The 18,518-nt window shown below is 33.1% G+C and overlaps 3 protein-coding genes across 7 annotated transcripts in view; 2 read left to right on the top strand and 1 right to left on the bottom strand.

The window, feature by feature from the left end:
• Nucleotides 1-1,122: 1,122 nt before the first annotated feature.
• On the bottom strand, nucleotides 1,123-10,337 carry LOC105454497 (serine/threonine-protein kinase B-raf). 2 transcript variants are annotated; one of them, XM_011697139.1, is made up of 5 exons: nucleotides 10,166-10,337; nucleotides 8,762-8,943; nucleotides 7,580-7,658; nucleotides 6,160-7,128; nucleotides 1,123-5,817 (listed from the first exon to the last, which is right to left on the bottom strand). In XM_011697139.1, exon 5 carries the CDS (start codon nucleotides 5,456-5,458, stop codon nucleotides 2,921-2,923), a length of 2,538 nt encoding a protein of 845 aa, XP_011695441.1. In that variant the 5' UTR covers nucleotides 5,459-5,817; nucleotides 6,160-7,128; nucleotides 7,580-7,658; nucleotides 8,762-8,943; nucleotides 10,166-10,337; the 3' UTR covers nucleotides 1,123-2,920. The 2 variants fall into 2 exon arrangements, with proteins under 2 accessions (XP_011695441.1, XP_011695439.1); XM_011697137.1 differs by having other exon boundaries at nucleotides 6,160-7,658.
• Nucleotides 10,338-10,511: 174 nt separating this feature from the next.
• On the top strand, nucleotides 10,512-15,893 carry LOC105454496 (estradiol 17-beta-dehydrogenase 8). 3 transcript variants are annotated; one of them, XM_011697136.1, is made up of 5 exons: nucleotides 10,512-10,625; nucleotides 11,987-12,103; nucleotides 12,281-12,656; nucleotides 12,742-12,981; nucleotides 15,826-15,893. In XM_011697136.1, exons 1-4 carry the CDS (start codon nucleotides 10,586-10,588, stop codon nucleotides 12,956-12,958), a joined length of 750 nt encoding a protein of 249 aa, XP_011695438.1. In that variant the 5' UTR covers nucleotides 10,512-10,585; the 3' UTR covers nucleotides 12,959-12,981; nucleotides 15,826-15,893. The 3 variants fall into 3 exon arrangements, with proteins under 3 accessions (XP_011695438.1, XP_011695437.1, XP_011695436.1); XM_011697135.1 differs by having other exon boundaries at nucleotides 15,779-15,861; XM_011697134.1 differs by lacking the exon at nucleotides 15,826-15,893 and having other exon boundaries at nucleotides 12,742-13,002.
• Nucleotides 15,849-18,518, top strand: part of LOC105454494 (nose resistant to fluoxetine protein 6) — a 20,912-nt gene continuing 18,242 nt past the window's right edge. For both annotated transcript variants that reach the window (XM_011697132.1, XM_011697133.1), the window contains exon 1: nucleotides 15,849-16,763. In XM_011697132.1, the coding sequence (XP_011695434.1) occupies nucleotides 16,448-16,763 (316 nt within the window). In that variant the 5' untranslated portion in view covers nucleotides 15,849-16,447. The remainder of the gene's footprint in view (nucleotides 16,764-18,518) is intronic.

Consider the following 18,518-nt stretch of genomic DNA (forward strand, 5'->3'; position numbering starts at 1 on the left):
GAGAATTCGATACAGAATTTTATTTTTAAAAGTTCTACCAAGAAAAAAAGATAAAAGGATAATTTTAGCAACAATAAATAAAAATAATAATACAAATAAATAGCTGAAGAATAGATCTTTAATTGCGCAAATGAATATATATATACACCACGAATTTCCTTTATTCTAATCTTCACAATGTACTTACATTTCAGCCGCACTCTAGCGATTTGCGGAGAGACATAGTTAAATGAGATGATAATTTTCGAAGATAGACAAGATTTTTAGATACACTCCCTGTTATAATTTGGTAGCGTATCAAATTCGAAATATGAATAATCGAAATATAATAATAAAGAAAATAATTGCCCAAAATTCCTACCTTATTAATTCAAGATTTCATTTATTATATAATATTCTTTTCTAAAGTAAATAGAAAGTTACATTAATTGATATATTTACAAATATATAATTTTATTTGATAGACTGATGTTAACTTTTATAATTCTTTTATGCGTTTATCCACAAAAAACTATTGACATCAAATTATATATCTCTGGAAACTATCTGATTTTTGTCAAATACATTTTTAATATTGTCAAGAGTTTCAAGTTTCAAAGGTATTGTCAATGACTTCAAACCGGCGACTCCGTTGCCGGTCCCCAAAGGGTAATGACCTTATGTAAATCGACGATGTGTTAACTTGAGTACTTGGCACGTGTATTTTTAATCATTAAATTACTGTATAAACAATTAAATTAGACAAGGCATAAGAAAAATCGTGGATAGAATTGCTATAGAGAGAAATAATTGCAAATAATACAGAATAAATTTAATTTTTTTTCTTACATATATATGTATATATTTTATATTTATATATATATATATATATATATATATATACATACATACATACATACATACATATATACATACATATAAATACATACATATACATAAATACGAGAAGGTAACTTTATAAAAGCTACTAACGAGATCTAGCAACTGAATCATTTTTTATTTTATTGTGATTTGTCTTACTTCGCTTTTTCTTAAATATATTTTGTTCTTCTTTGTGTACACGTATATAAATAAATATATTTCTCACTTTTTATCTTTCTCTTACATACGCACATACACACACATACACACGCACATTTTATCCTTTTTCTATATTTTTATTCTTTTCTAATGGAATGGGCGAGATTTAAAATATGATGTAAGAACAATTTTCCGTTGCCACGCAGAAAAATGTTCTCATTATATCAACAAGATATTTCAACATTTTCCTCAATGTAATAGTAGTTACATTATATGTAACTAATAGTTACATTATATTCTTTATATTTTTTTTCTAAACCGATTCCAAATTCGTATTAACATGTTACAACAGCACTGGATAAGTTTTTACATCATAAAGATTCGAATGCTGTTGTAATACAAGAAAGGACGCACATTTTATTTAAAATATTCGAATTCGAATTCGATGGCACTGCAGCCCAAATCGAGCCTTGGCCACTCTCTTTTCATATGCCTGTGGTGCGCACGCTGATTGTACAGAGGCATATGGGACCTACAGTTTAAAGCCGATTCCGAACGGCAATTGTCTTTTGAGAGAGATTTTCGAGGCAAAGAGATACTCTCGGTGGTTTGCCGGAGAGAAGACGCGAGCGTACGAAAATTTGTTGGTTCTACCAAGAATCGAGAACCCGGGACTTCTGATATAACAAAAACCAGTGCGCTGTCTGTTACGCCACGCTCGCGCTTTGTTTGAAATATTATTTAACAATGAAACATAGATTGACACACATTATAAAAGATCATACACACATATTTTTTCTCGTTGTCATGTTTGAATGATGAACTTTAAAACATAGGCTTAAAACGATGGCGAGACATTTAAGTTAATTAAATTTAGAAGACGCAAGATTCCTTTATTTATTTTATTCATGATAAAAATTTCATAAAAATTTTTTTGAAACTCGTATAATTAGTCATCTTGTTAAATTTTAATACGTATATTTTAATACTCTTGCTACTCTTATACATCAAATACAGTTATTTTAGGCCGTTTATAGTCAGAAAGTAGAACAGAGTAGCGGCTGAAGAAATTAATCGTTGTTTCCAAATTTCCAGATCAAATTATTCTACTTGACAGTAAATATATACTACAGCACCTTAACAAACGAAGGAAGAATGAAATGTGAGCATATAAGGGAGATAAAATTAAAGTAAATATAAAAATCATTTCAATCCTGTCGCGCGACAAGCATTTTCGCATCCTGCATACAAGAGCTATAATACTTAATTCATACGTATTTATTCTTCATTATGTTGATTATGGATTTTATAATGATAATTGGTTTAGATGCGATTCAGTCCAGATTGCTCAGTTCGCAGAGCTTATATAAAGTCAATAGACGCGTCAATATATACACATACATAATATATATTTCTTCTTTACAAAGATTACTTTTTTCTAATTTTTTCTTAAAAAAAAAAATAAAGTAACAAAACGAACTTATATGTTGCTAGACCCGTAATAAAAACAGACTGCGCATTCCGATCACATGTACTTTACTTGCTTTAGAAAGGAATCTTCGAAAGGCTTACCCGCTCTTATTAATTCTAAGATGAGATTGAGCTGTATTTGCATTGGACTTCTCTCTTTCCTCAATCTGCCAATCACTGAGGCGCAGCAAGGCTTGCACAATTGGAGCAAAATTCTTGTATTCTTTTCAGATATAGTGAGTTTGAACCGCACCTGTGATAAACTTTTCTCTTTCGGCCAACTAACCAATTGTTGAAACGAGACGTACGAGATGAGGGAAAAGCTTGGTGCAGTTCCACTCATTACATATAAATCCGATATATTTTTGCTCTCTACAGTAAACCCGATTAACGAATGTGATCTATTCTTATTCCAATTCTAGCTAGTTGACTATTTCTTGCTTTTAAAAAATCCAAAATTCAGTAGACCTTTACGTCTACGTCCCCTAATTGATTCCTCGGCCTCTCTTTGGAAGATTTGAAGAAAACGAACGTTACTAGCTAGAACCTGGTTCCGTCTCACAGCCATCTTAAGCCTACGAACCTTTTCTTCTTCAGTTGGAGTTGGAATTTTAAGGACTGGGTTTTCCCTTCTAAATTTAGCGTCAAAGTCAGCGTCATGGTCAGAGTCGATAAAGTCCTGACAACGGGGATCCTTTTCAATATAAGTATCCGGTAGTTCTCTAATCTGCAACGGAAAGGAAGTCGTTCTCGTTGTTTTCGGTGTAACCTTGAAAATACTGTACACTTCTTCCGTAATATAGGAGAACAACGGTCGCTTCTCTCTCTCAAACTCGATGCACTGATTGTAAAGTTTTTTGAGCCTTTTAGGTACGTCAGCCCGTATTTTTGTCTCGTCAGGCGTTGCACCGCTACGTCCTACATTATATACAATAAATAATTTATCGGCGTTACGACCAAACGGTAAGTCACGGGCCAATAATTCGTATATCACTATACCAAACGAATAGACGTCAGATTGAAAGCTATACGGATAAAGTTCTTTCATTCGCATTACTTCAGGTGCTATCCAACCGACGGTACCAACGAACTTGTTCTCCACCTCTTCCTCTATCTGCTCTTTGCTCATTGTAAACTTTTTAGGCTTCAGATCCTCAGTTGCTACTTTTAAAGTCCTTATTTTTGGATCGAAGCCTTCGTACACGCAGAATCTTCGGTAATCATAATCGTCGTCCTTCTCCTCTTCCTTCTTCTTCACTACCGCAAGTCCGAAATCGCCGATCTGCACTTGAATTCCTTCATGAAGGAATATGTTTTTACTCTTCAAGTCCCGATGGTGAATATTTCGGGAATGCAGGTAACTCATTCCTTCGGACGTTTGTTTAAGAATAATCATAATTGTAATTAAATGTAAATCGACGTCTTCGTTATGCACCCGATCGTACAGAGTTTGTCCGTCGCACCAGAGTGTCACGAGCCCTAAGTAAGGTTTCGAAACCCAGCCCCTGTATTTCAACACATGCGGATGACAAAGTTTCCGTATCACGTTCACCTCGTTTTTGAACATATGGATCTGCAGTTCATTGGGATTTTCCGTGTTAAATCTTTTCACTGCCACAGGTCCATGACACTGAGCTTTATACACAGTTCCGAACGCGCCCTTCTCGGTTGTAATGTCCTTTTCATACATAATGTCTTTGTCTATAAGTAATCTATCGTAAGCTGAATCCTCGCTGAAAAGACTGTCGGAAGATTCTGCATCATCTTTTAACGGATGCACACGGTCCATTTCGCGACGCTCGAACTTGGTTTTATATACTTGAAGTCTTTCACGTCGTAGATATTTTTTTTTTACTTGAACACTCTTCTCACGTGTAGGCGGTTCCATTAGTCGAGCAATTGCCTCCTTTATGCGTTGTTTCTTTAAATATGCTGGATACGTCGAAGGTGTGGGAGCCGGCCTCGGAGGAATCTGGACCAATCCTGTCTCCGCGTTGCAAGTCAATATTCTCTCGTAATAAGGTCTTCGTCTTTTTACGTGTTCGCAAAGCAGAGATGCAAAATTCATACATCTTGTATGATACTTTCGATTGCATGCCCTACAAATAATTCCGTAGAGGATAGCGTTTCTACAGGCAGAGCACTGACCTAACAAAAATGTATTATACACGAACTCATGTGGCAGGAACACTGGAATAGGAACTGTTTCCAAAGTTTTCACGAACACCTCTTTGTCTTCCAAACTCGATGTATCTGTATCCCAAGAAATAACACATGTGTTCATAAACATCGAACCGTCCTCGCGCTTAATGAAAGCTGCACAGTTTTCCAGAATCAAGTTTCGACGTTGCATAGGTATGGTCAATGCGTCCCTTAAAGTAACTCCTCGCTGTGCCCTTATAATAGTATGTTGATTTTCTGGAAGACATACATATATAATAGACGGTTCTTTCTCAGGTTCTTCCACCTTCTTTTTTGATTCCTCCATTTCCTGTATTTTATCCCGCTTAAGTTCGAGTTTAATTTTCTTGCATTGAAATCGATGTAATGAATTCGCTCCTTCCTGATATTCCTGTAAGTAAGCTTCCTTGGCTTCCTTCGTAAGTTTTTTTTCTTCCTTCAGAAGGGCTAACCAGCCATCCACATTTCTCTTAAAGCATTCTATAAGTCTCTTCATATTTTCTATTTGTTCCTCCAAGGTAAGTTCTTCGTCCTCTTCGTCTTCATCTTCCGGTTCTTCCGGTTCTTCCTCCTCCTCCTCCTCCTCCTCCTCTTCTGCCTCTTCAGCGAAGGCTAGATGAATGGAAGCTAAATAATTGCCTGATGTTGATGGAATTGGCTCTCCAATCAGTTGACTGTCAGCATCCTGGAACTCTTCGTACAACATCTTGGACTGTGACGTTGATGGTAACATCAACTCTAGATCATCCATTTCCAGATCATCGTCGTCAGATTCATCATCTATCATCCACTTCCTTTGGGCCAACCGGGTTTGCTGTTGTAGCCAGACAATTTTCTTCTTTTGCCATTGAAGCGCGCTAGGAAAGTTAACGCCTTGCACTGCGAATGGATTTTCTTCCTTTGGAAAGAAGTATCTTGTTTCATCGTCATGATGTTGAAAGCGCTTACGTACTCTGTGAACAGCTCTAAGTCGTTCTATTTTGTTCACTGTCCCTCTAATTTCCTAATTCCCTCTTGTTTTTGTTCTTATTTTGTTTGCTCGTACTAGTTTGCTCTTCGCTATGCAGCTGTTGTCGTGCCATGCATACGTTGTCACTCTTCGCTGTATTTATCGTCGCAGTTTGCACCTGCTGCTGTGTCGAATTCCTGCAATCACGTAACAATATGCATATAATTACATTCTCTTAGTGACCACCGGCTACGGTTCGTTTGATACTGCAAATGCTTCGGAGCATTTTTCGATTGATCATTTAGTAGAAATTCTTTCTTCTGACGACGTCAATCAAATGCTTCGAGGCATTTGTAGCGTCAAATAAACCGTACCCCGCACAATACTTGTTATCTACAAGTCCTGACCCTATTTTCTGTCGCAACCATCAACTAGATTACACGATATCTCTCCTTACATTTATTATATAATATATAAATAAAATAAAATTTTCACACATATACATCTCGTTTTTTTTCTTTATCATATTATTTCCTTACCTCTTGTTATTCGCTTAAAACAGCGACGTAATCTTTCACCCTTGACAGTCATGCGTCCCGAGTGGATCGCGTGCGCGCGACGAAAGTCGCGTCGGTCCGGCGTCTAAGAGCTCCAAAATCAAACTGACAGGAGCACGCGAGATAGCGCAGCTTTTACAAGTTCAGTGGTGCGCCGGTGCTGCTGGCGACCTTCGCAACGATTCCCCCCTCCTGCCTGTCCTACCTTGACCTCTTCACGTGCCCATGCCGCTTCTCCCTCTCCCCATCGTCCTTTCCGTCCACCCCCTCTCACCCCTTTCCATCACCGTTGTCCAAAATATTGGGATTAACGTGAGCGAGGAGAACGCGGTGATCACTCGAAAATCGCCGGTACGAGAATCCACGAGTGTCAACCATGCCGATCGATCGGATGACACATGGCTTCGTTCGCTTCGACGTCTAGGAAATTTTCAAGACGAGTCCAGCGAGGGAAAACGTGTTAAAGATTCACGGCGCCGGAGCGATCTGCAATCCAGTCCCCGGCATATCCCCGACTTGTATTGTTCCCTCGCGGGTATAACACTCCGCCGTGCATCTCGACGCACTCGCTCGATGAAGCATTTAAATTTAGATCTCTCGTTACGTCGTCATCATCATAGCGTTTCATGGCTTTTGGGTATCAGTTGCACCTTATAGGAAGTCAGTATCGTTGGCCACTGCCCGACCATCCGATCACTCATTCGAGATCAACGACAATCCGAACGATAAGTGCACTACAGACTCAAGTTTACGAGCAGGTTCAAGTTCAATTTTTCTGTAAACACACTTGCCCGTTCACGTAGCGCTTTCTCTGACGTCACTACGATACGCTTTGACGTCAGAAGCTTATAGCACTGTTGCCGTGACGACGAGAACTTCATCTCCCATTGGCTGGACACCCTCTTGTCCCGTCGCGTTTACCAGGGCTGACAATTGGAGAACACTCGAGAACTATAGGGACAGCGTAGCCAAGAGATTAATACTTGTTGATACATAGTATACAATATTAAAATATATGTATACATACACATTTGTACATATACATATACATATGTATGCGTGTGGTAGTCCCACAAAAGCTCTTGTTATCAATCTCCTAATTTTTACTAACTCTTTTACTCTACAACTGTATTTTGTTTATAATTATTTTACTTTTACATTCATTCTTGATACGCTGACCCAGTAACTTTCCGTTATTAAAAATTAACAAAAGCAATTCGAGTAACGTTACAAGTGATCAGAAAGAAATTTTGACTGTCTCCTTTGCAAACATATTCGAGAGTAGCTAAATTAACTAATGTCCCCATAATGTTGAACATTTTTCAGAGAGTGAATTCAAGCCATCGAAGGACAGGAATTTTGAAAGTGTTTTAAATTTTCTTTGCACGCGGTTGACAATCACAGAATTTTTGCTGAATTTTCACTGATGCACTGATGCTGTCATCGAGGATGTCAAAAACAAGCGTTTGACCAGTCTTATCCTGAAACAAAACAGATTATTATAATTTTGATATATAAAATCTTATCTTTTGGTTTTTCTATTTTATAAACAGCTTGAACTTTTGATTTTTCAATTAGAGAGCAAATTTATGTCACATCGGATCCAATTCAACGAATGATTCACTAATTTTGAAAAAAAAGGACAACATTTAGCCAGTATAAAATTCAATTTGAAATGCATTTGATCAATAGAATTATTATGCAAAATTATTTTCTGGCGATACAATCTCCTACAGTATTTTGCATTCAATTTAGCTTTAACGCTTAAAGCCATGGTACACAGAAAAACGTGAGCAGTAAGCAAATTCACATGTTTGATTTTCCACTACTCATATATTATTGCCTCACGCTCTTGACTGTGTGTGTTGGTCGATTTGCTTACTACTTACATTTATCTGTGTACCATGGCCTCTACTCTATAACAGGAATGCATAATTAAAGTTTTAATGAGTCAAGTGTGAAATTTAAGATTATACTGTGAGAGAGAGTTGCAGCAGCTAAATGTAAGACTTATACACATATATTTTTTGCCTTCCTTATTACATTGATGCTCTTTTTACAGAAAAAAATTTTCTCTCGTAAAGTTTGTTATTCGAAAAAAATGCTCCAATAAGAAAATTCATAAAGTAAAAAAAAAACAATTTAGTGTTATGCGCTAATAATTTCAGTTTTCATTTTTTTTTTACGGCTCAAGCTTAAACGTCGCGGGTCGAGATCAATCCACGGGTCATCAGTTAAATATCTCTGCTCTATGAAATTCAAACTACTCTTGCCATAGTAGAAATAATTTTCTTTAGCGATACTTGTCAAATTAGAGAGTCAAATGTAATTATGAATTAATGTAATTATGATCTTCAAATTTCTGCTGCAACCTATCACAAAAATCAATTCTTTACGATAAGCTTAAATGCAGAATAGCAACTCTGAAATTTGAAACAAATGCAATAAATCAAGAACTTATTTCAAGAATATTCACAGATTTTTATATACCATTTCCATGTATCAGATTTCCATAGAAATCTGTAAGAATATTATACATTTCCTTTCACAGAAATGTATTTAGTTGAATAAGATTTATTCTTACCAGAAAAAATTTCAAGAAATTTTGTAAATGCACTATTTCTTGTCCACAAATCAGTCAACAAGCCAGAAAACTAGATCCATTGTTGCAGATAGCGGCAGATGACAATGATAATCCTTCTCATCATCACTGAGTTATTAACCCCAACTTTTTAGTAGTTGCAAACGCAGATATTTTTCTTCTCCCTAAGATATGGATATGAAAATGCAAGTCTTCACCTCTCTCACTTGCGCAGCACAAATTCATATTTATAAAATTCTGCTTGTGGAGCTTAATCCATGCAAACTGCTCCAGTGGAAATTTTACTTTGCTGAACAATTCAATTTTAAAAGCAGACTTTTTGAACCGTTTCCTAGTTGATAATAACTTCTTAATCTGCCTCAGTGAAGAGAGAGAGCTGATGGCTCTAAACCTCCTTATATTCGAAGGCTTATTCAGCCAATCGATTTTAAAAATAAACATTTCTTTCTGGATTCTATTGTAGAATTATTGTGTAACAGAAGGATTTTGTATGTCGCATACGTTACAATCAGTATCATCGCAAAGGAAACTTATGTTATGAAATTTTAGCAGAATTTTCAGTAAATATCCAATCTAACTCTCATCTTAAATTTTAATGAAAATATGTTCAATGGATAGCATTTTATGCATAAAACAGGATTTGAAAAACGAAAAAGTGCATTAATTCATAGGACGTTTCTGCAGAAAATCCAATGAGACGTAGTATTACAACATATATATATACATCCGCGCACAGACTGTGGAACCCACAGTCAGAAGTATAATACCGATGGACTGAGCAAATTGTGTCAAGATTTCAGGCCTTATTCTTAAAAAATTTCGCGTACGAAAATACCTACTACAGAAATCTATAGCATACGTAACGTACACTATAGCATATTTATACATTTTCGTACGTGTAACTTTTCGAAAATAGACCCTCTGAGGCGGTGAAAGCTTTGCCTGATATGCTGAGTCTATCCACACTGAACCTATTTGTCGATGTGCGGTCCGTTCTTTTTTAATACCTAAACTTGTACTGTATACTCTTTGCACTTAAAATTAACTATGTATATGTTTTACATCTAACGAAAGTGCGAAAGAAGGTTCTAACATAGTCCAGTACAGGAATAGAAAGCAGATTTATGGTGACGCCCTAACCTAAAAAAAAAAAAAATATCACTTTTAATGCATTTATTATTCTTTTTACGATTTCGAGTCTTCTCTCCTTTTCCACCCATTTCCAATCTTGTTCTACACACAAAACGCCAATGATTGAGCACATTTTTATCAAAATCTACAGCAAGAGAGTTAAACTAAATATTCATCAAATTACCTAACCTAACCTTATTTCGTTCGTTCAGTTTCTGTAAACAAAGCGCATAACGTAAGATATCAAATTCTTACCGAAACCCTTCCTCTGTTTTACAGACATTGTTCCACACATTCATTATTGCTGGGAGATCAAAAAATAAATTGCAACAATCTCTTCGGTGATACACGGGATAATCGGTATCAATCGGTATGCGCATCCGCGCGTATACTGTGCGAGTCAGTGACTCAGTGCGAGTGTGCGACTCTACGTAAGGCTGAATCCACATCAAAACTGGACAAACTAGCTTCGATCACGACGTTGCGATCCAGTAATCAATTGTGATCCAATCGAGGTAGCTTGACATTGATTTGGATCGCAACGGGCAACGTTTGCAACGCTGCGGTCGCGTACGACTGAACGGTAGAAGAGTTAAAACCAGCTTACGTACTCGCACAGTGCGTGTTGATTAGCGCTTTGATTACGCGAGTCCTTTTAATTACACCTGCTACAATATGTCGAAGCTCATAGCTGGAAAACTGGCATTTGTCACCGGTTCGTGAAGTTAATTTTAATACTCGTAATAGGCTGATAGTTTTTATTACAATTTTTTTTTAAATATTTTATTAGGATGTAATTAGATGTTAATTTTAATTAGAAGATCGATAAAAATTCTTTTTGATACTAAACTCACTTGATTAGATTATCAAATTATTTTAGATCATAATGATTTTTCCTATAAATAATTATTTTAATTTACTTTTCATTTACATATCATATCATACATAGATTATTATATCATTAAGATTTAGTTATTAACACTTAATAACTGTTACTCAGCAAAATTTTAAGTATACACACATATATATATATATATATATATATGTGTGTATATACATATATGTACACATATGAATTGCTTTTTCGCTGTTTTCTATCATGAATGTTTACACATTGATAATGTGAATTATCTCTGAAAATATAAATGTTAAGTTTAAATCTGTCGCCTTATATCATATTTAGACATTATACTCGTTTGATATCTTTTTATGTAAAAATAAAATTTAAAAAGAAACAAAAATCGCCGCTAATTTTTTACTCTAATATCAGTAATTCAGCGCTGAAAGAAAACATAAAAAGAGGTTAGGAAATTGGTTGCACCGACGAAATATATAAGAGGTACAGAGCATGCGCTAAATCTGCCGTACGTCCGTACAAATTAATTAAAAAAATAACGCGTGAGATGTAAAATGTAATATATAAGGTATATGTGTATCTTAAATGGTGTTCACTAATTATATAGCATTATTTGTAAAAAATTGAGTAAAAAAATCCTGAGCATTTTTTTCCTACAGTTAAGTAAAGCTATCTACTTTAGTAATTACTGCATCATTAAGCATGTATATAATTAATAAATATGTGTGATTTCACATAAGCTTTTAATTTTCTGCACGAAGGTATCTTACATGATCCGGAACTTATATACATTATACTTGATATAACATGATATTGCTGAAAGAAACGTATATATTGAATATTATTTTTTATTACTGAGATAAATTTCAATTAGTATGAAAATGTAACAAAGATTTAATTTATGTTAATTAGAAGAATTATGAAAATATTGCTTATATATATATTACTTATATATTATTTATATATTATAATATTTGAAACTGTTATCATTTCTTGCAACTTTCTAATTTTTAATATTAATATCGTAAATATCTTTTGTTATAATAATAGTTAATACTAAAATTTGATGTTAACCATTTTACAATTTTATTATTCTTTTCTTATCTTATGGTATAATTTAAAATTCGTTTATGTGAAAAAATTTTATGTTGTAAATAATATATGTAAAATATATTTTGAAATCCATAGCACAATCTTAACTTTCTTAATCATGTTAATAGGTGCTGGAAGCGGCATTGGAAGAGAGGTATGTCGAGTTTTTGCCCGAGAAGGTGCTAACGTTATCGCAACCGATCAAAATGTCAAAACTGCTGAGGAAACTGTAGCCACTTTGGAAGGTCTATATAATTCTATTAATTAATTAATAAACTTTATTTGTGTGTGAGATTGAAGCTAACAAAATTTTTTGCATTTGCATCATTAAAATTTTTTAATTCTCAATTCTGTTTTTTTTTTAATTCTATATTTTAATATAGTTATTTATTGCATTATTGATTTAATATTTGTTGTTGCAGGTGCTGGACATGTTTCATTGGAAGTTCAAGTCACTGATCGGAACAGTATTGAGACAGCATTTAAAGATATCTTAAAGCAATTCTCAAAACCACCTACCATCATTGTTAATTCAGCAGGCATTACACGAGATAACTTTTTAGTGAAACTCAGTGACAGTAATTTTGACGATGTAATGAATGTCAACTTAAGAGGTACTTTTCTAATTATGCAAACTGCTGTCAAAGCAATGATAGAAGCGAATGCAACCAAAGATGCCTCGATTATCAATATTAGTTCGATTGTCGGTAAACGTGGAAATATTGGGCAGAGCAACTACAGTGCATCAAAAGCTGGAGTTGTAGCTATGACAAAGAGCGCTTCCATGGAGTTTGGCCAGTATGTATTATATTCATATGTATGTATACCGGATTTTCTCTTTATTTAAAATATTTCCTAACGAAGATAAATATATTTTTTACAGGTTTGGAATTCGGGTGAATGCAGTACAGCCTGGTTTTATAGACACTCCTATAACTGCAACTGTACCTGATAAAGTTAAAGAATATTTTATAAAAAATATACCGTTGCAAAGACTTGGAAAGCCACAAGAAGTGGCAGAGGTCATTGCATTTTTAGCTTCTGATAAGAGTTCTTATGTAAACGGAGCATCTATTGAAGTTACGGGAGGAATGTATTAAGTTTTATGATTCATTATAAATGAGTAAGTCTTATGAATTATAAATTTGATGATTTATTAAATCATAAAACATTGAATATACATTTAAGATATATTTTTAATTATATACTTAAGTATATATTCAATATTTAATAGTATAATATCATTCAAGCATAATCGGAAAGTAATATAAAATGTAGGGAATGTTGCAAAACGTCCACACAAAATGTTGAAACAAAGGTGATTCAAGATATGTGATTGTTATTTTACATTTGACTGACTTATTTATCTAGGAAAGTTATCCTTTCTTTATCACGTATTGATAACAGATATATATATATATATATATATATATACAACAGAATACAAATATTATGCAACTGAGACAAAACATAAACACAATATATACGCATTTTTTTATACATATTGATATATATTTTTTAAAGAAATATACAAAATGAACATGTGATATCAAAGAAGCATTTGACAGGCCATTGAGAAAACCTAAGATAATTGATGGGTTTTCTGTAGAAGCATAGATTACTTTGATTATCTTTAAACTTTAACTCTTGTCCTTAAAACCGTTCTGTTAGAAAGTGTTAATTAAACCTATATGTATAACGCATCATAGATTGAAACTTCTCTATATAGTCGAAAACTACTTTGTTAATGAAAATCACAAAAATTATACTGTGCTTGTTCATATATATATACAGAGTGTCTCTGAACTCAATGCCAAAACTGGTGCAAATGGCTTTAGTAGATGAAAACGAGTCGAAAATGCCTAATACATAGTCTGATTTTGAATGATTTCGGAGGCATTGAAAAAAATATGAATTGAAGTAAATTGTTTATTTTGCTTAATGTTTTTTATTCTGTTTAATTCTTTACAAAAGATGCTCAAAAATTCCTAAGATGTAATCTTCCAGAATGAGATTTAGGATTCAGAACAATTTGCAATTGATACCAGTTTGAGTTTAAAGACATCCTATAATAATATTAAAAATATATACATGTTTTATTATAAGCATATTTTTGTTATTGTTATTAAAAGTATTGTTTCATAATATCAAATATAAATAATTTGTTTACAAAAAAAATTGTACTTAGTATTTTAATAAAATTATAGGGATAATGTTAGGAAACGTTAGAAATATTAAAATTTTGTAACGTGATGTATTTTTCAAAAATTCTGAATGAAGCACAACAAAGTTGTAAAAATGATTTTTTAAAAGTGTGTGTGTAGTTCCAAATCGTATCGCTTGCACAAGCAAAGTATACTCCATTATACATGCAGATATTACGTGGTTTTTTATCTTTTAATATTCTGTTCTGTTTTTTTTTCTTCTTTATTTAATGTTAAAAGTTTTCTGCCTTGATGTAACATATTTGTAAATTGAAATATGAAGTAGAAAGCATTTTAAAATTATCAGAGATATTAAGCATGGAAAGTTATTTTTTGAAACTGTTTATTTCGGCAAATGGATGATCAAACATCTAAACGCCCTGCAGTAATGATGTTTTAATGCCTAAAGAGGAACAATGATTTTTTTTTTAACGTAACGTAAACTTTGCTTTTTTTTTCTTGTATTTACGACATTACGAGCGACAAGCAAGTCGTCGTCAAAGAGCCCCCGTAAGAGAAAAAAGAAGTTTCAGCATGACTGAATGGCCAATAATAGTTTGTCAAAGAATTAATAAGAGAGAAAGAGAAGACGTCCTTTAATAGTATGAAATTTCACGGTGAAACTTCTAGAGTCTGTCATTAATTCGACACGAAGTCATGCGAAGCGACGCTGAAAGTTTTGCAATTCTTAATCCAAAACATTAGCATGGCCCACGCTGCGTCTCGTTTTCTGTAGATTATTTATAACATCCGTAGCTACTTTATTGCTAATTGAACCAAACAAGAACCAGTTGTCGTGAATTCTGTTAATTAAAAATAACTCCGGTCGACGCTAGTGAATAAATATCATTTTTTATCGCTTTTTTTTTAATGCTTGGAATGTTGCCATCATGTCGTCTGAGCATAATAAAATCTAAAATATGACGAAACTTTTGCTTTGCTTCACTATTATGTGTAGATACTTACTGATTTATTGAAAAGAGACAGCTTTTATATATCCAAGGTTTTTAATCTAAATTGATAATGTGATATTAATTTTAACAAATTGTCGAATAAAAAAAGAAGATCATTTGCCTTTCCGGATACGAAAAAAAGAAAGGAAAGAACGCTACATGCTAGACCGGAATTATATACAGTTGTGCAACGCTCTTATGGTTAAACGTGTAGTAATGACACACCATTTTAATTAACGAATTTCATTCATATGAATGTATAATTTTTAAATAAAAAAATTATAAATTCGCAATTTCTTTCAAAGCGAAAGTTTTAAGGTGAAATAGTCGAGTAGTTTTAAGTATTCCATCTTCAGATGAGATTGCATGAAAGATAAAATATTACTTTGTCAGTGATTACAGAAAATTTTGGTCGACTTCTTCAGCATTTTAACGAAAGATTTAAATTGAATTTCACATATAGAACATCTGAACCGTGAGATTATGAATTTTAATGGTAGATTATCTCATAGGAAATCTTATCTTCAATTAATCAGAACTGTGTCGATTTTTTTTTTTTAATAAAGATTCATACACAAAAACTCCTTAGTAACGCTGTTCAATTACTCTAAGAAAAAAATCGTAAAATTAGTCTAAATTGACTGAGAAAAAGTCTCTCTTTCTGATCGTTAAGTGACTAGAACGCACGCGAGCACGTGTCGATGAGCTCGCACCGTCTCGCGCGCACCGACCACTCTAAAGGTTTTCGATTTTCACTCCACAGGCAGACTTACGCCCCACCATCATTATAATACCGCGAGAACATTTCAGAACCATTGGTCGGACCACTACCGACTCGTACGATACAGTTGATCCGTGGTCATCCAGCAGGATAGAAGGACCATTTTCAAAACGCGCGTAGCCGATCATCTTCACCGCGTTAATTCTCTTCCCTTTCTTCCCGAGGGCGGACGCGACGACATCAAAACGTGTCGAAGTAGACTTCGTCTCGAAGTTACCATGAGCTTAAAAATATCGCACCATCAGGATTCTCTGACGGACAAGTCGGAAATAAAGATGCAAATATAACGGAGTCTTGTTCGGGCCGACGAGTAACGTGATTAACGAGGATACTGTTGTTTAAATGCAGAAAAACGGCAGATTATAACTATAAATACGCAAGTTCATAAAGAATTGATGATATTTTTAGCAATGTCACGAGCATCCTGACAGAAGATTGCTATTTTGTTTACTCAACGACCCGTTTTGTGAGTTTTTTGTCTGTCGGCAAATCAAGAAGATCGACTGCAGGAAAAAGACAGAATTTAGGCTGACCCTGACAATCGATTCCAAGGAGCCTTCTAAATCGCCGATTATATGGATTCAGTGAATCTCGCCCAAATTTTCTGTAAACGTTAAATACATCTTTCTTGTGAACATTTATGAGATAAACATGCGGAGCAAAATGCACCTACCGTGTATAACTTTGCTCCTATTGTTTGCAACCTGTGTATACACCGAAGAAGTATCTACCGATGCTCCGAGCAATGCCGCAGAGGAGCCGATCCTTCGAGTACGAAGCTTACCAACGACGACCAATGTGATCGAAAAAAATTGGACCAGCCTGTCAGAGATGCTGGATATTTTTAGTGCGCGTAATTTAGTAAAAAATTGGATCGAAGGAAAGTACCCTGTCGGAGTGCAATGCGGCAAAGATATTACAACGTACATCGATGCTCTGAAGAATGAAGAAATGTGGGCTCTCAAAGGTAAGCTCAATGTCTTTACTTATTCATTATTTTAATATTTTTGTTTGATTAAATTATAATTATTTTAATCCTAATTTTAAATTTCTAAAAATTAATTTATTTCAAAAATTGATTTCTCCTTCTTGTAAATAAAAAAATGATATTTTCCTTTTCAATAAATTAAGTTTCCCATAAAAATTAAGTATCAAGGTCTAAATAATAAATATTATATATTTTAAATGTTACCAAAGTATATAACAAACTTATATTTATAAGCGCAATAACATCAGGGAATATTATAACAATATAATTTGAACAAATATTAAATTAAACAAAATAATATGAACAATTTTTATAGAAGTAATTTTTATAATTTAATAATTGACTTATAATATATAATAATTTATGGTTATATATTTATATCAAGCTATATAAATATATATATTCATATTATATAACAATATATATTCATATCTAAATAAACATATTATATAATAATATATATTCATATATAAATAAACTTATATATATATATATATATATATAAATGTGATGTAAATAAAAAATGTTCTATGTTAAGTATTGCAGATGATAAAAGAAATTATATCTCATTGTCTTTAGACATATCTGTGCAATAAAGTATCTGTAATCGTATTATACATGCGACAATCTAATTTAAGTAATCTATTTATGAGATAAGAATATTAAGTTATAAATTACATATATTAGGCCGATGAAACAAGACAAATTTTCTTCATCTGATACAATTATTAAAAGCCATTTTTACGTTTTCTTTTTTATTTTAGAACTTTAGAATGCATGAAGTGCCACAAACATAAAGTATGTGAGCATAATTTTTTGTTTGTAATAAAACTTCTTATATTTTTGTGATTTTTTAATTCTAGATAAATTATTCTAGATGAAATTTTTTTTGCTTGTAAATTTATTTTGTACTTTTTTTAAAAAATAACATCTGTTTAGCTTCATTTAATAATATGTACATGTCTGGGATAAAAAATAAATTTTTAAAAATTTATATTTAAAAAATAGAACAAATTATCATTTTATTTATATTATAAAAAAAAAAAAAAATTATTCTTTAGATGTTCCAATTAATTATATTTCCAAATTATTCGAAAAGGGAATATCCAAATTTTCACACATACATCTGCACGTACGCAAGCACATACACGACAACTTAACGTGCTATTTATATAATACATTAAATATAAATAGCTTTGTATCCTTATTAACTATTTGTCAATATAAAAAATAAAATTAATGATAATACGCATAATACAGATGCGTAAAACTAGCTAATTAATGGAACAATGATGTAGGATAACTAAAGATACAATAATCTTCTTAAATGGATTCTATTTAAACTTCGTCTTCATTTAAAAGCATGTTTGGAATGCCATCGTTGATGGGAAATTTTCTGCCAGATTCTGGACACAATAAATCTCCGTTTATAACTTCGACTTCCAACAGAATGTGATGAGCCTTTTTCAGAAAGTCTTCATTTGTCTCAAAATCTTCTATTAGAATCTGAGGTAATTCACCGACATGTCCTATCTACAATAAGACATTTATCAATATATTATAAAATATCATTTACAATATTTGTGTGCGTGCGTGCGTGCATGACAAAGATCTATATAAATTCATATATATATATATATATATATATATATACAGGGTGGACCATTTTAATCCATCCAGTCGAATATCTCAAAAATCAAGCCCGGGAGAGAAAAATTTTTCAGACAAAAGTTG

Source organism: Wasmannia auropunctata, unplaced genomic scaffold, assembly GCF_000956235.1.
Source record: "Wasmannia auropunctata unplaced genomic scaffold, wasmannia.A_1.0 LD335985.1, whole genome shotgun sequence".
In the NCBI taxonomy this organism is placed as follows: Eukaryota; Metazoa; Arthropoda; class Insecta; order Hymenoptera; family Formicidae; genus Wasmannia; species Wasmannia auropunctata.